General features: G+C 62.5%; 3 protein-coding genes across 3 annotated transcripts in view; all 3 read right to left on the bottom strand.

Annotated features, from left to right (window-relative positions):
• The window catches only part of SLC43A2 (solute carrier family 43 member 2), a 31,967-nt gene extending 25,317 nt beyond the window's left edge, over window positions 1-6,650 (bottom strand). The window contains exons 1-2 of the mRNA XM_083806547.1: window positions 6,513-6,650; window positions 4,381-4,588 (exon numbers count right to left, since the gene is read on the bottom strand). Coding sequence (XP_083662673.1) covers window positions 4,381-4,540 — 160 coding nt within the window. The 5' untranslated portion in view covers window positions 4,541-4,588; window positions 6,513-6,650. The remainder of the gene's footprint in view (window positions 1-4,380; window positions 4,589-6,512) is intronic.
• Window positions 6,651-8,790: 2,140 nt separating this feature from the next.
• On the bottom strand, window positions 8,791-15,038 carry SCARF1 (scavenger receptor class F member 1). The gene is made up of 12 exons (XM_083806540.1): window positions 14,660-15,038; window positions 14,225-14,436; window positions 13,469-13,530; window positions 13,122-13,223; window positions 12,491-13,016; window positions 11,957-12,175; window positions 11,737-11,865; window positions 11,558-11,661; window positions 11,330-11,438; window positions 11,134-11,258; window positions 10,893-11,030; window positions 8,791-10,639 (listed from the first exon to the last, which is right to left on the bottom strand). Exons 1-12 carry the CDS (start codon window positions 14,666-14,668, stop codon window positions 9,669-9,671), a joined length of 2,706 nt encoding a protein of 901 aa, XP_083662666.1. The 5' UTR covers window positions 14,669-15,038; the 3' UTR covers window positions 8,791-9,668.
• A 134-nt stretch (window positions 15,039-15,172) lies between these two features.
• Window positions 15,173-20,147, bottom strand: RILP (Rab interacting lysosomal protein). The gene is made up of 8 exons (XM_083806546.1): window positions 19,871-20,147; window positions 19,410-19,533; window positions 18,976-19,097; window positions 18,599-18,790; window positions 18,313-18,476; window positions 18,059-18,181; window positions 16,232-16,315; window positions 15,173-15,922 (listed from the first exon to the last, which is right to left on the bottom strand). Exons 1-8 carry the CDS (start codon window positions 20,135-20,137, stop codon window positions 15,769-15,771), a joined length of 1,230 nt encoding a protein of 409 aa, XP_083662672.1. The 5' UTR covers window positions 20,138-20,147; the 3' UTR covers window positions 15,173-15,768.
• Window positions 20,148-20,170: the final 23 nt, after the last annotated feature.

Genomic DNA, 20,170 nt, shown 5'->3' with positions numbered 1-20,170 from the left:
ACCAGGAGGACCAGCAAAGGGGGCCTGGCCACCTCTGCAGCCTTGCTGCAGCCAGGAGGGCTGGGACCAGGGCAGCGAATGCAGGCTGTGCCTGTACCAACCGCCTTGTTTACAGCTGCTCGCCGCCAGCTCCGAGGAGGGGCCAGGCAGCAGCGCTATGTGGAAATACAAATTGTTTGCGAAAATAGCAGCAGCCCCTGAGCAACAAGGGAAGATCCAGCGAGGCGTAATGGAAAGGATTCGAGCGGCCCTTGGCACCTCCTCGGCCGGGGAATCTCCGGGAGGTGCCGCAAATAGAAGATTTTGGAGGGGCTACAGGTGTCTGGCCGGGGAGCCGGTGGGTCACCTGCAAGGGGAGCGAGTGGCAGCGCGTGACATGGACAGGAGGAGATTAATGGGCAGAGAACCTGCCTCGCTGCTCACCTACCCAACACGCCAGGCTACGGCAAACAGCCGTTTCCTTCAATCACAGCTCAGATCCTGTTCCAGATCAGTGCACGCCACAACGCCGGGGAAAAGCTCCTACGTGCCCGGCTCCGTCCACAACAGCGCTTTGGGGAAAGGCTGTCCCTGTGCCGAGGGCTGTGCCCTCCCCAAATCCTCCTGCCAAGTCCACCTTGGACGTCGTGCACGAGTGCCACCGGAGCACGCGAGCAGCCCAGGCTGGGTCCGTGCACGCTCCCCGCTGTCTCACCGACCAGCCAGAAGGAGCTGCGAGTCTTTACCAGCAATTACAAGAGCACACTGCTTGTTTTTACAGCGCTCCCCCCCGCCAGCAGCAGGATTTCTGCTGCCCAATTAGTAGTTTTGAGTTACTATTTAAAGAATGGCAGAGCTTAGGTGAGAGGAAGGCTGCCTCGGTAATCATTTATGTCAAGCTCATCGCTGGGATTTGTTCAGGCTGTTCCGGGAACGTTTAAAGCCATCCTTTCTCCCACACGAAGTGCTGTAGGTTTCAGGAGAGGGTCAATCATTAACTACTCTTTGCTGACCCCTCCGAATCCCAGGCGCAGAGCGGGTCACCTGAGGAATGAGCCTGGCTTTTTCAGGAGCGGCTGCCATCTCGCACCGGCACAGGTTTCCTTTCATCTTGTTCCTTGGATCAGCCTGAGCTGAGCAGGAGAGACAGCCCCGGCAATAACTCTAGGACACAGCCTGAGTGGCTTCAACTACCTCTTATATTTGCTTTTATTTTCAAAAAAAGAAAAAAAAAAGGAAGAAAAAAAAAAGCAGGGACAAAGTCTGGGAGCGCTGGCAAAAAAATGAAAACAAAATTAAGAAATCACAGCAAAATGCATGTGCAAACAACTGATCCGCAGCCTGCCCACATAAGAACATGTTTTCTCTTTTTAGGATGGTGTCATACTTCTGGGAACTGGGAGGAGATGTTCTTGCTTTACACTGCTGCGAACACAACGGGTTCGGGCTTCCCTCCGCTCGCACCTCCCTGACCTCGCTGAGCCCCGAAGAAGCCCCAGCCCCGCGTTATTTAAACCCCCAGTCGCTCCCCAGCTGCGGTTTCGGTCCGCAGCGGTTCTCACCCCAGCCAGCGCCGCCAACAGCTGCACGCCAGCGCAGCGAGCTTCCTGCCGAACTCGAGCTTTTACCACGCTCACGCTTTTTCCTGTTTACAGGGTCGCGTGCGCAGCCTCGCCACGAGCCCTCCTCACGTCTCGCCAGTCCCGAGGGGCCCGAAGGTCCCACCACAGCCCCAGGGTTTAGCTCAAGTACCACAGGGCCGCGAGGCTGCGCCTTCCCTCGCCCCCGTCCAGGTGTGTTACGCTGAGCTGGGTGAATTAGCTTATCGCCTCCTCGGTTTTCCACAGCCCCATCTTACAGGAAGGTCCCCTGTCCCTCTGGCTCCTTATCTTTGCTCTTTGTGAGCAGATTACCAAGTTCAGTACTCTTTTTTTTTTCCCCCCCTCTTTAAACGTGCTTCAGAAATGCCTAAGCCTTGAGCTTCCCAATCCAAGTATCATCGCAGCAGCACGAGGCCCTGACCAGATCAAGTTCCCCAGCAGCTGATAAGGCCCGAATCCTGATAAAGACCGCGGAATCAGCATTCGAGCCAAACGAAAGATGCTGCTTCAGTTGGTTAAAGGCCAAGTGGTAGTGTAGTAAAATTCAAATGGGAACAAAGTGCCACCACCAGATTCCTTGTCAGCAAATTTCAAGCATACCTCTCACTGTGGTCAAGTCTGCCACCCGGAACAAGCATAGCCCTCCACTCAAACCCTCTTGCACAACTGCTTTAAAAATATTTGCCGCTTCGATGGGGATTTTTCCAGGTGTCCACCTCCGCTCTTGTGCAACCGAGAGGACCCTACGTGGTTGTAGGGCGGACGGGTGAAACCCAGCGCCAGAAGCCAAGGGCAGAAGGGGAAAAAAGTGGGGGGACTCGAGGAAGACCATGAGCCCGTCGTGAACAGCAGCCGCTTTCTGGGCAGCTGCTGCTACCTTCAGAGAAGAGCCTGCGGAAGGGACAAGGTCTAGTTTTCTCTTTTGTTGGAAGGCATCACAAAGTGCAGAGCTTTTGCTGACAAACAAAAAGCCCTGCCAAGAACCTTTGGCTCATTAGGAAAAGTCTTTTTTTTTTTTTTTTGCAATACTTACATGCACACAGCGGCGTTAGGAACAACAAGTGCCCAAAGGCTACTAGTTACAATTTCTTTGTTTCCACCCATCTTCCAGCCAAGAGCTGCATGATTCAATGGGTTGTGCTGAGAAAGGCAACCGCTGGGCCACCCTAACCCCAGCAAGGGTCAAAGGCAGCTCGGTGCCAAGCCCTATGGGGTCGGTCAGGGCTCCTGCCGCAACAAGGGCATCTGCTGTCCCCAGGCCTGGAGCTATGGCTCTTCCCTACCTCGTCCCTGAGGTTATTACAGCGAGGACGACAACAGAGAAAGGAAAATGAGTAAGCAAGGATGGAAACTGGCAGAACTGCTCCTCAAGGCTCATGGCAAGCCATTTTTTGAGCCAGTATTTGAGGACAATGAGAACGTTTGACTCCTTAAGCCTCTTTTCAAGGTTTAAATCGCCCTGCCTGGGGGCACAGGCTGGGACAAAGGCATCGCCCCCGGGGCAGCGATTCCATCGCCTTCTCCCCGCGGTCTGCGGCTCCGGCACTCCCAGATGCAGCCAGACCACAGCACGGCAAACCAGGGTGAGAAGCCACCGCAAATCTCGCCGATTTGGGGCAAAGGCAGACGAATCGAATGCAATCAAAGCAAAAAGCAGGAGGATGGGCCTGAAGCGAAGTGCAGCTCCTGTCAGCAGGGCACAGCTCAGGGCACCGATAGCAAAGTGGCTGCTCTCAGCCGCAGTCAGCGTTTGCTTATCAGCTCTGGCGTGTTTGTGTTTTATCTCCGTGGCAGAAAGCTCCACCTGGGTTTAACGAGACCTCTCACACTGGCCCGAGGCAAAGTCGCCATGGCTTGGTGACAACACAACAGCCTCTTTAGGCCTGAAGTCTCCTAAACAGTGTCCGGCTGCCGGGGACGCTCCCTCGCGTCACCTGGAGGGCCGCTGGAGATGTAAGCAACGCGGACACGCTTGGAAGAACCGTGCTGTGAGCAGAGGGCAGGAAGGAGAAGAAGCAGCCACGCTACAGCTGACAAGAACCAAAACCTGCCAGGTGCAGCTACGAGACTGAGGCAGCCACCCACAGGCACACAAAGCGGGGCTGATGAAACAGAAGTACGACAAGCGAGGGGAAAACCAAAGTATCATCACCACTATTCACTGCTTGGAGGTCATTTGCCCACATCGCAGATTTCCCCCACTACTCTTAGCCATACTGAGGTATGGCTCTGGTGCATGGCCCTGGGTCCATGCACTTGTTTCCACCTCCTTCCCTTCACTGCTTCTTCCTCCATCCCATGCCCACCAGCCCTCGGTGCAACCCTCCCATCTCATCTGCTATCTCACACCTCTGTCCAGAGCCCAGACACCCAGCTCCTGCCTCCCTTTGCTCTGCCGGTCCCCTCCTGGCCTCATCCCAGCCTTCCCACCCAGCAGCACGCACGAGCCCTCCCCACGAGCCATTGACCACCCCCCAGCACCCACGGGGCCGCACCAGCCTTCCCTTGCAGCGCTCAGCCAGGCCTCCGAGCAGAGGCAGGACTCAAGGCCAAGAGGAAGAGGCTGTCCAGGAAAACTGGACCTAATCTTTGAGGCTCCTTTTCCGTTCACCCCGCAAAGCAGCAGCAACCACAGGCACATCACACCATCACAAGGATGCCTTCATTTCAGGAAAGGGACGCGCATCCCAGCCCTCTACCCCAGCCCACACCACCCCGAGGCAGGGAACCACGCCACCAAACCCCAGCAGCCACCTTTTCACCCATCTTGGGAGCCTCCAGTTCCTCAGAGCATCCTTACCCGACTCTTGGCAGAGGTAGGAGTAAAACCCTTCTGCTTTCAGCATGATGAGCAGGGACCCCCAGCCCAGCAGGACGGCGGAGAAGAACAGGTTCTCGATGATGGCCGTGAACGCCATCCACCAGCGCCGGCGGTGGGCGGTGGCGAGCGTGGGTGCCATTGCTACGTGGGAAGGGTGCCCTCGTCCAGAGTCTCAGCCTGCAGGGATCTGAACAATGACAGGAGAGGTCACGGATGTGGCACAGGCTGCTCAAGGAGAGTGCAAAAAAAAAAAAAAAAAAGTTTAAAAAGAGGGCGTTTCACAGGAAGGCAATAAAGCCTGCCCGATGAATGAAAGGCACTCGGGTGTAAAGCTCATTTATGCAGGCAGTGGCTTGCCAGGTGCCCCGGAGGGAAGGGGGAGCACGGGTGCCCTTGGTGCAGCCCCTCCAGCGCCAGCACCGTGTGCCAGAGGAGCGCTCAAGGGCTCCGTTCCACCTCCCGAGCAACAGGTATGAAAACACAGCAAATATCCCCTGCCCAGAGCCTGCTCCCCCATCGCAGCCCGTTTGCAGGGCAGCAAGGAAGCACGTGCAGAGCCGGGAGCTGCCCCAGCACCCTGACCTCCTGCTGCTGGGGCAGAGGCTGGGAGCGGGGAGGCAGCCCTATAGGAGCTGTAGGGACCCACCAGCTCTGCTCTGCCCCACGGGAGGCACGGATCTGCCCTGGAAAGCGGCCGTGAGTGTTGCCCCTATACATGTTCATACCGCAGGCAGCTCAGCAAGGAGCCCCTTTTTGCCAAACACCCGACCGGGAGCAAGGCGGGACGCATCCTGCCCCATGCTAGCCTTGCAGATGGCTGGCCGGGGACAGCCCATGCCGTGCACGTGCCGCCCCGCGGATGCTGCGGCTGGATTAACAGCTCCAGCTCCACCTGTCCCGGTCCCCGCGGCCAACGAGAGCGAGCGGCAGCAAATATGGGAGCAAATCTGGCTTGGCTGGGGGAGCCCCGAGGTGCGGGGACGCCCCTGGGTTCATACGGCAAGTGGCCATTTTAGACGAGCTGGGTTTTTCCCCCCCCACCCCAAACCATGCCATGATCAAGCACTACAGGGAAACGAGCGGGCTGCCCGAGACGGTCTTCGGGCTTTCCACGGGGCCAAGGTGCCACCACCCCCTTGCTTTCCAGCCCCCTACAAGGGTGCCAGGAGGACAGGACCACCCTGCAGCCACCCAGGCTGCCGCAGAGAGAGAGCCCCCTGCCCCTGGAGCCAGCCTGCAGCCCCCCCACAGCCCCCCACCCACCCACCCAGGCAGCGCGCAGGCCCGCTGCCCCCAGCGCAGCCCGGACGTGCTTCCTCCACGCCTCCTCTTCCTCATCCCGTGCACCCGCGCGCCCACCGCCCCCAGCCCCGCTCCTCTCCGTGCCGCAGCCCCCCCTTGCCCAACGCCCCTGGGGAACCCCGTTCTGCCCCCACCAAGCCCCCCGCTCACCCTGCTCAGCCCCTACAAAGCCCCCCCATGCACCCCACTCCCCCCAAAAACCCCCTGTACCCTGCTCACCCCGCTCCCTGCCTGCGGATCGCTCCCACTCCCCCTGCTCCCCCCCCAGCGAGGAGCCCCCTCTCCCTCCAGCACCCCTCGCAGCATAAATCCCCCCATACGCCCCTTTTCCCAACCTCCCCCAAAAAAACCCTTCTCACCCCGCTACCCCCAAACTGATGCTAACCCCACCCCGCTCTCCCCACACTCCCCCCCCCCCCCCGGCTGCACCTCTCTGTGCCCCCAGCACCACCCCGAGGGGGGCACCCCGTGCAAGCCAACACCCCCAGCGTAACCCCCCCCCCTTGGTACGCCCGCTGTCCCCAAAGCCCTTAACGCAACCCCATTCTGCATCCGGCCGAAAACGAAGGGGAAAAAAAAAAAAAATGCAAAAATGCGAAAGCAGAAAAATGGGGAAACGGGGAAAAAGCAGAAAAATACGAAGGCGTAAAAATATGGAAAAATGAAAATGAAAATTAAAAAAATAATAAAAATTAAAAAATTAAATATACAATTTAAAAAAAAAATAAAAATGAAATTTTAAAAATTAAAATCGCCACCACCCCGAGCATCTCCCCCCCCTCGCCCGCCCCCGGCCCGCTGCCGCTCACCCCGGCCCCGCTCCGCCGCCCGGCGCCGCCGCGCTCCCCCCGGTGTTTTTATCCGCCCTCCGCAGCAAACAGCCGCCGCCGCCCATTGGCCGCCGCCACGACCAATGGCCGAGCCGCCGGGGCACGTGCCGGGCCCGGTGCCCCCCCCCCGCGGTGTCCCCGGTGCCCCCCCCGGGGCCGGTCCCGGTGAACGCGGCGCGGGGAGCGCGACGCGCACGGAGCGCCCCGGGGTCATGCACCGGGGGGGGGGGGGGGGCAGAGCCGAGGCACCCGCGAAGCTTTCCGGGAAAGGGGGAAAAATAAAATTAAATTAAAAAAAATAAAAATGAACATTTTAAATTAAAAAAAAATAAATAAAATTAACAATTAAAATGAAAATTTAAATGTTAAAAAATAAACAATAAAAGTTAAGCAATAAATTAGTACATAACATTAAATTTAAAAAAATTAATGAATGAAATTACAACTAAAAATAAAATTAATAAATGAAATTACAACTAAAAATAAAATGAATAAATGAAATTGCAATTAAAAAATAAAATTAATAAATGAAATTGCAATTAAAAAATAAAATTAAAGTAAGGTTAGAATTAAAAATTAGAGTACGGTTAAAATTAAAACTTCAGGTTAAAAATTTAAAAATAACGTTAAAATTAAAAAATTAATGTTAGAAGTTAAAAAATGACGCTAACATTAAAAATTTAAAGTTCTAATTATTATTAACCCTAAAATGGACGTTAGCGTGAAAATTAGCATTCAGATTAACATTAAAACCAACTTTAACATTAATCTCGTAATATTAACATTAATATTAAACATTAACAAATTTAAAATCAATATTAACATTAATATCGCAATATTAACGTTAACGTTACACATTAAAAAAACATCAAAGTCAATATTAACGTGAATATTAAAACTAAAGACCTGAGATGGGTGACAGGTGCAGGATGCGGCCCTGCCGCACGCTCCCCTCCCGAGCACCGGGGGGCTGGGGGCCCTGCAGCCCCCGGTGCCCACGGGGCCGTGGAGCCGGGTGGCGGTGACAGAAGCGGCGCGAGGATGAGGAGCACGGCGTCGAGCCCCGGTCGGGCCCGGCCCTGCCTCGCGCCCCGTTAGATGAATTTTCAGGGCCGTGCCGCGCCGGCTCCCAGCGCCGAGCCATCGCCCGTCGGCTCGCTCCTGCACCGCGGCCACCCAGGGGTTTGGCCACCGTGGGGCCGTTTTGGTGGCCGAGCGAGCCCACGGCGGCGCTTGGGGCAGGGAAAGGGCTCTGGGGGACTCGTAGAGGCTGAGGGTCCCGACAGGTGGAGCCTGAGGGTGCAGACATGGAGGGTCCGGAGAGACGGACGCGCACCGCTGCGACGGGTGGGAGAGGAGAGCCTTCGGCCTCGGGTGGAACATCGCAGCGGCAGGGCAGGGGGTTCGGCCAAAGCAAACAGAGAGAAAAAATCCCGAGGAAAACAAAACAGCCGGGGCCGGTGCGGTGCCTGTGGTGGCCATAAGGGAAGGCCGGGACGGCACGAGGCCTGCGGAGACCTCGAGGGCCTAGGGGAAGCTGAGAGCACCGCGGGGCTCTGTCTGCCTACGCTAGGAGGCAAAAAGAAGCTCTCAGATCTGCTGCCCTCTGTAAAGACACCCGGGGAATGAGTAAACATCGTGGAGAGAAAAAAAAATAAAAGCTAAAGGGACAGCGAAGCACAGCACTGGCACAGAGAGGCGTTTACACAAACCAGCCCAGGACAGGGGAGGCTGGAAGGGAGGCGACAGCTCCTGCCCGGCCTCACCGGGGGTCTGCGGTGGGCTCCGGCGGTGGTCCCCGGGGTCCCCATCTGGGGACAGGTTGGAAAAGCAGGACACAGCCCGGCGAGGTGTCTGCTCCTCCCTTGGCCGCCAGGACGGACATGTTCGCCTTCCCCAACTTGTGGTGGTACAGAGCAGAGACCCCGCAGCGGAGGAGGGCTGCAAGCTGGAAACCCCCGTGCGTGATCGTGGGGAGCGGGTGGCTCCCCCTGGGGAGATGCTCCCGTGAAAAGCAAAAGGAGAAAAAGCAAAACGCCCCGAACCCAAAATGGGCAGTGCTAGAGCGGGGTCCGCATGCGGAAACTCAACCTGAGACGTGTGTGCTCCCAGCCCACCCCACACCCCCTCGGCCCTGCTCTCTCCATCACTTAGAAAATTAAGATATAAAACAAAAGCCTAAAGGTAGAGGCATTCCCCTACTTCAGAGAACATTTCTGGCCGTATCTTCAATCTGGAGAGCAGCTGGGCAACCACATTTCTTTGGTAACATTTAATTTCCAGTCAGAGGCTTTCATGCCCCTCAAAAGAAGAGAAATACACACAGAAGTGCTACCACCTAGATGCATCTAAATCCAGCTCATGCTGCGAATCCTCCGGCTCCTCGAGCAGCCGTTGTGCCCCCTGACAGACACAGGGCTCCCTCGGAAATGCCATTTTCCACCTGGTTTCTGTCCTTACTGGGGCCAGCGCAGCTACTGGTGCACAAGGCGATGCTCACGGCCCTGCTCTGCTCGTGGATGAGCGCAGCGTGGCGTCTTATGGTGCTTCAGGGCCGCGCACCGAGCTGGTGCCGTGCCCCATCCCGTTTCACGCGCCGTGCCTCTAACACGGAAACCCACGCGGCCAGAGCCGTGAAAGCCAGAGCTGCACAGATAACCCCCCGCAGACCCAGATATCCTTCAAGATAAGCAGCTAAAATTAATTTTTGCAGAAGCCGCTCGTGGCAGCCCATCGTCTCGCCCAGCAGAGCTCCGTAAAATAATCCCCTCCAGTGAGAAGCACCTTTACAGCGAGAGACAGCGAGTGGCAGCACCTGAGGTCTCCGAAGGGAGAGCCAGAAGGTGCCACCGCTGCGTCCCGCTCCCCCCAGCAACCACAAAATGGGGCCCGTGGGATGCAGGGGGCGGAAAACAGCCCCGAAGCACCGTGAGCCGCTGGGGCTGCGGCTCTCAGTATCACCCATCTCACAGTCGGGGTCCTGGGTGGTGGGAAGGGAAGGGGGATAACGGGAAGGCTCCACCTGTCCAGCCCCCCACTCGGGGGGGACCTTGGCTCCCCCAGGCTGGGACCGACCTAGCGGGGTCCCGCAGGCCCCCGCTGCCCCCAGCCACAGGGCGGGACGGAGCCGGGGGCTCAGGTGGCCGCAGGGGCGGCCGGCGCATCCTCGCTGCCGCTCACGGTCTCGTATTTGGGCTCTTCCTCGGGGGCAGCCTGGCCCTTCGTTTCCAGGCTCAGGGCCACCTCCAGGCTTTTGCCCCTCTCCATGGCGTCGCCAGCCCCATCCTGAGCCCCGGAGCCTTTCAGAGGGGCCGATGCCAGCGGGAAGGACCGTCTCTTCCCGGGGAGGTGCTGCTGTTTGCCGGGGCGCTGCTCACCTGCAGCCCCCGGGACGCTCTCCCTCTGCTTGCAGCCGTTCGCCGAGTCCCTGCGCTGCGCCAGGGCCCGGCGGGGTGGTTTTTGGATGGCCTCGACGCTCCTCCGCACCTTGGGATCCTCCTTGGCGGCCCACTTGCCTTTCTGCAGGCTCCCCAGCCGCTTCAGCACGGCCTGGACCGGTCCCTCGCCACCGCCCTCGGCTTTGGGATCCTGCCCGGCCGTTCCCACCATCATATAGATGGTGGTGACATTGGGCTCCTTCCCCTTCGCGTCCCAGCTGCCGCTTTTGGCGGCCGCTTCCAGGGCTTCCACCCTCTGGGCCACATGCCTGGTGCCGGAGACCACCCGCCGGCGGCCCCCCGGGGTGGCCCGGGGCGATGGCCGGTGGCTTTCTTCCCCCTTGGCGAGGGGATCGGGGCTCTCGTAGCCATCGCTGGCCGGCTGCTCAGCGGGGGGCTCGTCCCCTGTGTCCCCTGATGTGGGGGACAGCTTGGCCGCCCCCCACGGGGTCTTGGGCTTCCGCCCGGGGCTGGGGGTCTCCGCCGCACCGAATTTCGTCCCCTCGGCGAAGGAGACGGAAGGCCGCTTGGCCTTGGCGATGCTGGAGGTGCGGGGGATGGCGAAGGGCTGCGAGACGTCCTCGGAGCTGAAGGCAGCCGGGTCCGGGAGCGCCTCGCCGGGGGGGGAGGCCCCATCCTGCAGCTCGGTGCCCTCCAGCAGCGGGACACCTGCGGGAGAAGGGGGAGAGCTTCAGGGCTCGGGACGCTGCTGCAATAGGGGTGTGCCCACGTCGGGCACGTCCCAGCGCACGAGTCCAAGCACGGCCTCGGCTCATCCTTGGGGAGAGGGAAGTGAGGGAATAAAAATAACGGCAGGCTGCGCCCAGCATCCTTGGGAAGCCCAAGGACTGTAAAAGGGTGGGATGGGGTCAGGGCAGCGCGGAAAGGCTGCGGGGAGAGGAGGCGCAGCTTCGTGGGTCACCTTCTCTGGGAGGGACGGAGTACTCGGGTCCCTCGTTGTCAGTGTCGAAGGAGGAGAAGGAGCTGTCCGAAACCCAGGCGGCCGAGGGCGACTCGATGAAGCTGGGGTTGAAGGGGATTTCTGCGTCGTGGTGGGAAACTGGGGGCGAGATGACGACAGGCTGAGGTCTGGGGGCACAGAGCATCACCCGCCCCGTGGGATCCCCCCACAAAAGGGCTGTCGGCAGCTCCGTTTTCCTCACCTGTGACTTTGGGAAGTTTGTAGCCGCCAAGGGAAAAGCAGGGCATCATAGCGCTGAGGTTCGCCAGCACCCCCTGCACGTGGTGCTTCATCCTGGCCACCACGTCGTCGTCCGGCACGGCCGCCCTGCGCAGGGACAGGAGCATGAAGGCACAAAAGGGACGGGGTTTGGCAGCAAGGGGCCCCTGCACACCCACCTGTCTCTAGCGTCTGCGGGGCCAGCGCTGCAGCAGCAGCAGACGACGCAGAGCAGCAGCAGGAGGAGAGGGACGAGGATGGCAGCGGCCAGAGCCCCGCGGTCCAGACCTAAATGGGAAAAAAGGGATCGGGGTGTCCGTGGCTGCACCCCGACATCCCCATCCCTGGCGAGGATGCTGCGGACCCTCCTCGTTTGGATGGAGGAATAAACGTGAGGCTGCTCTTACTCAGCATGCAGTCGCCCCCCACGGGGTGGCAGGGCCCTCGGGAGCACTGGCACGGGGAGGAACAGTTCGCGCCAAAATACCCCTCCGGGCAGGTGTCGTTGCAGCTGAAAGAGAGAAGAAAGGAGGGGAAATGCCCCCGGGGACGGGGGGTCCCGGCCCTGCCCTGCTCCCCCCGTTACCTGGGTCCCCAGTAGCCGGCCTGGCAGAGGCAGGCACCCGACACGGGGTCGCAGCTCCCCCAAACGCACTCGGGGCAGAGGAGCTGGCATCCGTCCCCGAAGGTGCCCGCGGGGCAGGAGCTGTTGCAGCTGCCGAGACAAAGCAAGGAGGCGTCAGGGTGCCGGGACCCCCGCCAGGACCCACGGCCGCATCCTGCACCCAGGGGGCAGCGGGGGGTACCTGGGTCCCATCCAGCCGGGCTCGCAGTGCAGGCACGATCCGGTCTCCGCATCGCAGGCGTCCCCGTGCCGGCAGCGGGGGCACGGCTGGAGGCAGCCCTCGCCGTGGAAGCCGGGGGCGCAGCGCTCCTTGCACAGGGTCCCGTTCCAGCCGGGCTGGCACGCCAGGCAGAAGCCGTCCACGGGCGAGCAGGGCTGGCTGCGCTTGCAGCTCCCGCAGCTGCACGGGCATAGGGGTGGCGAGGCCTCGGCATCCCCCCCCCCCAAAAAAACACGGGGTTTTGCCCCACGGCAGCATCGATTTGGGCCACGGGGAGATGCCGCAGGGCAGGAGCCGAGCAGGATAAATGCTGCCTTGGGGCACGGTACTGAGGATGGCCAGATTTAGGGATGACACCAGAGCTTTCCTCTACTTTTTTAGGGGCAACGCCAATGCTGCACCCAACCGGGGCTGCTCGAACCTCCCCCTCCCCAACATATCTCCCCATCCAGCCAAAGGGACGGACACACCCCCATCGATTTTCCCCCTGCTCACCTGTGCACACACTGAGACCCGTATTTCCCCGCCGGGCAGGGCTCCCGGCAGCTCCTTCCCTGGTACCCGGGGACGCAGCTGCAGTGCCCGGTGAGGGGGTTGCAGGAGCCGTGCAAGCAGTCGCAGCGCCGCTGGCACGCCGGCCCCCAAAACCCAGCCTTGCACTCGCACTTGCCCGTCTCCTGGGCGCAGGGCGAGAGGTTGCAGGAGCACTTGAAGCTGCACCTCCTGCCCCACCAGCCCGGCAGGCAGCGGCAGTGCCCGCTGAGGGGGTCGCAGTGCGAGCTGGCGGCATTGCACTGGCACTGCTTCTTGCAGCTGGGGGACCACCAGCCCGGCTCGCAGCGGCAGGCGCCAGTCAGGGGCTCGCAGCGGCCGTGGGGCCCGCACTGGCAGGGGAATTGGCACAGCTCGCCCCAGCGATCGGGGTCGCAGGTGCAGCGCCCGCTCGCCGCCTCGCACGTCCCGCCGGGGTGGCACGGGCACCGCTGCTTGCAGTCGGGGCCCCAGTACTGCGCGGGGCAGCCTGCGGGGGGGAAGGAGACAGCAAAGCCAGGAGGAGGAAGGGGGGGGTCACAGGGAAGCCCTCCCAGCATCCCGGGGAAGGCTGGAGGAGGCGGGGAGCACTCACGGGAGCTGCAGTCTGCGCCGAAGAAGCCGGGTTTGCAGCGGCAAAGCCCGGGTTTCACGCACACCTCGTCCGGCCCGCAGGTGTCCTCCCCTTCGCACAGCGCTGTCGGGGCACATCAGCGTGTGCCATCCCCACCGGGGTGCCACCACGCATGGTCCCCACCACCTCCCACACCCCCAGCCCACCCGCAGGGGGCTGGCATCCCCCTCCCCACCATCAGCACCCCGCTCCCCACGCTCGGTGGATGGCCGGGGGCTCCCCAAGGCACCGCAGGGCCAACGGCATGGAGAAAACTCCCAGCCCAGCATGGGGACGAGGATTTTGGGTGTCATCCATCGATGGCTTACCAGCCGTGCACTCCCGCCCTTCCTGCTTCCAGCCGGGGCAGCACGCCAGGCCCGCGGGGGGGCTGTGGGACAGAGAGGGGACATCAGCTGGGGACTCGGGGGGGACCAGGGCCGGGTATGTCTGCGTTCAGCTTCAGGGCTTTGGCTAAGATGAAGCTAAAGCGGGGTGTTCCCCCCCCTGGGGCTCGGCCTCGCACACGGGGAAGCCGCGAGGCCCTGGGGGCTTTGCTCCGGAAGGAAGCCGGGAAAATAGAAGGAAATTTAAGACGCTGCAGCCAGCGTGGGCCGCGGGGCTGGTGCTGGGACAGGCGCGCCCAGCGCTGCCGACACCACGGCTACGGAGCCCAACCAGGGCCCTGATGCTTTGGGAGAGGCTCAGAGCTGTGCTGGTGACCCCAAAAAAAGGCACCAAGACATGGCGTTGATGGAGAGATCAACGGGAGGGGCAACGTAGCAGCAAAGGGGCAGGGATGTTGCCTCCAAACGCCATTTAGGATTTGCTCCCATGACATTTCTGGCCTGGTGAGCGTTAGAAGTGTTGCCAACACTCCCAAAACCCCGCCGTTGCCCCCAAGCTCTCTTGGTACGTGAGAAATAACCCCACGGGGAAGGGATTTGGGGGCCTGGAGCCCCCCAGCACCGTCCTGCTCCCTGTGCCCACGCAGCACCAGGCTGCAGCTCTCCATCCATGGAAGGCCGGACCGAGGATCCCACCCTGCTGCCACCCAAGGGCCCCGGGGACGCGGTGGCACCCACCTGTCCACCTTGCAGACGTTCCTGCCGTCGGGGTCGAGCTCCTGGGCAGAGCCCTGCACCCACAGCCACAGCTGCAGGCACAGCAGCGGCCGGGTGCTCGCCATCGTGCCAGGGCGCGAGTGCCGAGGCTGTGTCTGTCCTTCTGTCCGTCCGTCCGTCCCGTCCCTCTCCCGCGGCTCGGCCTCTTCCTCCCGCCAGCCTTGGGTTTCTTCCTGAGGAAACGCGGGAGGAGGCGCCCCGATCCCACGTCAGGGGTGCGCAGGGAAGGAAGGAGCCGGGAATGCCACCGGGCGGGCTATTTTTGGCCCTCGCTGCCAAAAAAACGGGCAGCCCGGGACTCAGCACCCCACGCGGGGCAGGGCGCCCACCCAGCATCTCCCCTTCACCTGCTCCACCGCCCCCCAAAGCTGCTTCAGCCGACGTCCCCAACCCCACCTGAGGCATCCGTCTGCCCCCTCTCCTCCTGCTGTCTCCCCGGGGTCCCCACGTCCCCCTGGGCACACGGCGGGCCCCAGGCTGCCCTTTGAACCAGCCGGGGGCCAGGGCCTGCGGCCACCACTGGCCACCGTCCCACCGCCCGCCTCCCCAGGAGCTTTGTGTCAGCAGATGCACAGGAAACACCTTTTTCCTACCCAAGCCTGGCCGGCCAGGGGGGTGGAATCCAGGCTGGAAGCGTGGTGCTCCCCCCAACACGCAGGATTTAACTCCTCCGCGCCCGGCGCTGCGCCCGAGCAGCCCCAGTTGCCATCGCAGGTCACCCGCTGGCCATTTGGGGTGGCTGGAGCACAGCCCATTGCCACTGTCCCCAAGGCAGCCCCCCCCGTAGGGGCTCTGGCACCGTGCAGCAGGCCGCAGCCCTTTGCACCAGCACACAAAAAGCCGCAGATTTGCTGGGGAACGGCTCCCAAAACCCTTCCCCGGGCTCCTTCCAAAGCAAAGACAGAGCAACGGTTGCAGCGGGTGCCTCGCCGGAGGGACGAGCGCCCCGTTTATTTCTGACTCCAGTTCTAGATTGAGGAATTACCCGGCCCACGGAAAGGCTGTGCCCCCACAAGCACAGGGATTGCCAAAGTTTTCCAGTTGCCAGCAGCAGGAACAAGTCCCGGTACAAAAATGATTCACCCCGCATCGGATACGTGCAGGAGGGGCACTCGCTGTGCCGCAGCCCCACGGCTCCTGAGCGCCAGAGCACCCGGACACCCAGCCCTCACCAGTGCAGCGTGCTCAGCCCGGCGCGGGCACCCGCAGGACAGTGCCCATCCAGCCCGGGCACTCTTCCTCCTTCTTCACATTGCAGGGATACGGGGAGGCACGGTCGGAAAGAGGGGAAGGAAAATACCCAGGCAGGGCAGGATCCGGCAACGGGGCCCCTGGGCTGTGCCCACCATGGGGTGCTGTAGTGCAGTGGGGAGCGGGCACCCACCGAGCTACAAGCAGGGAGAAGCGCGGAGCAGCACCCATGGGTGCTGAGCTGCCCCGTGCTGGCTGAGCCCCCCCACTGCCCCGTGCCCACGCGGCTCCTGGCGGTGCTGGCTCCAGCGGGGTCAGAGGGGCGGCGATGCTCTGTGCGGGCCGGCCGCCCGCTCGCTCTCTCCCACCGTCTCCAGCTTCGTGTCGGACGAGTCGATGATTTCCCAGGCTCCGGAGCAGCTGGGCGCGGGGGGGTCTTTGCTGCTGCCCTGATACCACAGCCCGAAGCTGCAGAGAGAGCAGATAAGGGGCGTGAGGGAGGAGAGCTTCCCAGGGAAGCGGCCGGATCCCAGCCGCCCTTCTGCATGCCTGGCTGCGAGCCCCCCCGAATGCGTGGCAGCCCCGAGGAGGCAGCAGGGTCTCTGCCTGCCCAGGGAAAGACAAATCCCCCAGGAACCAAGCAGTCCTGCTCTGTGGCAGCACCCCAGGGCAGGCACCAAGCTCAGCCAGCGTTGGGTCCACGGCTGAGCCCAAAACCTGCTCCCTGCTGGCAGAGCCACCTGTCCCCGCCAGCGCCTGACATGGGAGTGAACTTACAAGCTCCTGATTTTGGATTCGGGAGGCTGACCATCCACACAGTCTGCGCTGCGAGCCGGGAGCCAGGAGCCCTCGTCTTCCTCGCTGCAGCACAAAGGAAGGGACAAAAACCCGGCTGAGCCACACATGGCGAGCACCAGAGCCCCCGAGGCACCCGCCATGCCCCAGCACCACATGTAACGGGCAGAGACCGCTTCCTCTGCCCTGGCTGTGCCACAGGAGCAGCTCAGGGAGAGCCCTCCTGGCATTTTCTGTCTTATTTTGGGTCTCCATCACTGCCTGGTGGGAAGGCACCCATCTTTTCCTCTTGCTCCCAGCCCGCTCCATCCCACGCTTGCTCTCCGAGCCCTTGGCACCCAGTCACAGCAACGCTCGCATCCCACAGCCAGCCACATTTCACGGCGAGCACAGCCCCAGCACCGTGACCTCAGCCCCCAAAGCTCTCGGATATCAGCTCCAAACACCCAGCGCTTGGTCAGCAGACGCCGGTCCCACATGGCCGCGGCAGCAGAGCCGCAGCCCACGCCGAAGTCCGTAGGCAGCTAAACCTGGCACGCCGCTCAAGGGACCTGTGGGCACTGCTGCTGCCTTGGCTGGGTGCCGGGGGGACGTCCCCAGCCCTGCGCAGCCCCCAGCCCACCCAGGGTCTGTGCCAGCTGAATGCGGTCTCAGGGGTGCCACCAGCTACAGCTCGGCGACGTGATGGGGACCAGCCAGGCCCCGCGGGACAGGGAGTGACCCCCAGGAGAGGACTGCAGGGCAGTGCATGGTGGCAGCTGTCCGGTGGCAGCGTGCGAGCAAAGCAAGCAGCTCCCCCGAGCATGCAAGCGAGCAGCATTTTTAGCAGGAGGAAAAACAAGCTGTGCGGAGCTGGGGGAACCCCCGTGCTCCTGAAAATCCCGTTCTGCCTCTCCAAGGGCACTGCAGGTTGCACAGAAAGGTTTCGGATAGGTGGGGAGGACCCATCCCTACCCTGACCGGCCTGGCCCGGCAGGTCCCAGCCAGGAGCACCGAGAGCATCCCTGCCCTTCCCAGCCCCCGGAGCTCCGAGCAGCACCAGCCACCTCCTCCTGCCTGAGCAGCAGAGCCAGGACTGATGAGGGCTGCCAGAGCTGGGAAGTGGCCACACTGGGAGCCTCAGCTCCAGCCCCAGAGCACTCTCAGGCTGCTCCAGGTTGTACAACCCCCCCTGCCAGGAGCCCCCAGTGCAAGCAGCAGCAGCAGGTTTCAATGGCACAGAAGAGCTCAGCCCCCTTCAGACCTTTACTGAAGCCCCGAAAGCCAGTGAGATACGTCCCCGTGCGTCCCCCCGATGCCACAGAGCAGCTTCAGCGCAGGCTTAGCCCCCTGCCTCGAGCAGGGCTGGTGCTCAGGAGGGTCCTTCCCCGTGGCGAGGAGTCTGCTGGAGCCAACACTGCCCACAAACGTCTGGCAGAGCCTCCAGGGAACACCTCTACCGTCACCTTCAAGGGCTCTCTGCTGGGTGGCCTCCAGCCACGCAGCGCAGGGACCAGCCCGGTGGTCCCAGCACCGCCACCATCCACGCAGGCACAAGAGGCACTCGGCCATGGAGCAGGCGTGTGACGGGTGACAGGGGCATGCGAGTGGCGGCAGAGAAGAGCCCAGCCCCTGCAGCACTCCCAGGGCTGAGCCAGAGCGAGACATCAAGCGCAGACAATAAACCTTTGATCTCTGGAAGCAGGCAGGGATGAAGCAGGGAGCCCCGGGGAGTTCCCTTGCAAGGTGTCACAGCGCAGGGAAGCACCAAGCCGGCCGGCATCCACCCCGCTCAGGAGACCTCCCCGTCCTCGGACCAGCCGGACTCACCTGCTCGCCGACTCCTCCGCCGTCCCCAGCATTTTGGCTCGGATTTTTCTTTTCTGTCTTTTGATTGTCGACTTCATTGCATCCAGGAAGAAGCTGGGGACTCTGTCTTCATTCAGCAGCTCCCTGGCGAAGAGAAGGCGGTGGTTAACTGAGAGCCTCACGAAGAAATCCTGCCCGGATGGTGCCAGGAGCAGCCAAGGGATGCTACAGGGGCAGGAGGCACCCGGCTCGATTCCCCATGCCACCAGGCTCACCGCTGGTAATAGGCCAGCTCCTCCTGCACCAGGAACAGGTTGGTCTTGAGCTCGTTCCGCTCCTGCAGGATCTGCTGCAGCTCTTCCTTGGAGAAGCAGCAGTGAGCGGGGCTCCTGCCCGCGGCCCGGGGCTGGGGCTCCTCGTCAGGCAGCGGCTCTCCTTCCTGGGGGACGGAGAGGGTGAGCAGGGGGACGCAGACCCTAAAGCCCTGCTCTCACCTCCCACTGCCACACGTAACAACCCCTCCTCGGCCGCTCGGAGTCCCCCCCGTGGGCAGCAGCTCACCGGGCTGGGCTTTGGCTGCGGTGCCTCGGAGGCAGCCCTGCTCCTCCTGTTCATCTCCCTCTGGGTTTGCACCACGACGGCCTCCAGGTCCGACTTCTTCTCCAGCGCGCTCTTGAGCTGCGCCTGCACCACGGCCACCTTGTGACGCAGGTCCTCGTTCATGGACATGAAGCGGTGCAGTTGCTCCTGCAGCTGGAAAGCCCACGGCAGCCACAAAGTCAGGCACAACGGCTCCGCTCGGCCGCCACCCGGGCCACCAGCGCCTGCACAGCGTGGGAAAGGCATCTGCCCCAGCAGGCTCGTGACACCGGGCCTGGGGAGGGGACGTGGAAGCAGGTCCCCAGGCCCTTCACGCCCTCCAGCTCCCCCGCGCTCACCGCCTCCGTGTCTCGGCTCTTGCAGACGATCTCGTGGGCTTGGGCACGAATCTCGTCCCGCTGCTTGTCCACCACCTCCTTCAGCCGCAGCATCACCTCTCGTTCCTTCCGCGCCGTGCTGTCTGCGCCCAGGCGTGGGGGAACGGGCGTGAGCAGCTCCGGGGACCCAGGGACACCCTCGTGCTGCCACCCTGCGTCCGTCCCCACCACCCTCTGGCACCCCTTTGGATCCCAGAGCCTGAGGGCACCTCCACCTCCCTGGCACGAGCTCCTCCCAGCCCACGCAAGGCATGTTTTGTCCCAAACCCTTCACCCGTGCTTAAAACCAGGGGATTGAGGGGTCCTGTGGCTCACACAAGCCAGCACTGGTGCTCTCTGTTAGGGCAGGGGCAGCCGGTGGTGGCAGGGCACCCCGAGCCCGCCGGGACACCCACCTTCCTGGGACTGGCTCTCAGCAAGCTGCCCCAGGAGCTGCTGGTTCTGCTCCTCCAGGTGGGCCAGGCGGCCGCGCAGGGCCCGCTCCCGGCGCTCGGCCTCCCACAGCCTCTGCTCCAGGTCCTGGGGGACAGGGACAGCGGGGTCAGGGCCGCCCCCGGGGGCTGGGGACAGCTTGGTCTGAGCCACCCCAAGGGGCTGGGGGACACGACACAGCCGGGCGTGAGCCAACCCCAAGGGGACAGCAGCGTCCCCCAGGGGAATCCCGCAAGGACAAACGCCACCACGGAGGGGACCCATGAAGGAAGAAGGGCCAGGCCAGCCACCTGCCCTCAGGGACATAGCAGAGGGGTCAGCACCTCCCCAGAGGGCCAAAGGGCCCCTGGCCGGGCGCCACCAGGAAGGGGACCGGGGACAGGTCACCGCTTCCCCCCGGGGATCCCATCGGCACCCCGCTCACCTCCGCGTCCTGCCGCCCGGCCGGCGGCGCCTCACCCTCGGACCCCGCCGGTGTCACCGGTGCCACCGGGGCCACCAGCGCCTCCAGCAACTCCAGCAGCCGCACAACTGGCGGCACCAACCCGGCCACGGCGTCGGGCCCGAAGCGGCCCGAGAGGCGGCGCAGCTCGGCGCCCAACGCGCTCGCCATGCGGTAGACGTGCGGCGGGGCCAAGCGGCCCGGAGGCGTCTGCCACAGGGGCTCCGAGCCCCGCGGAGGCTCCGCCATCGGCCGCCACCGTCGCCGCCACCGGACGCGGGC

Source organism: Anser anser (assembly GCF_964211835.1).
Source record: "Anser anser genome assembly, chromosome: 20".
NCBI classification, from domain to species: Eukaryota; Metazoa; Chordata; class Aves; order Anseriformes; family Anatidae; genus Anser; species Anser anser.
The sequence above is the reverse complement of the archived record's forward strand: the minus strand, read 5'-3'. Positions and strand labels throughout refer to the sequence as shown.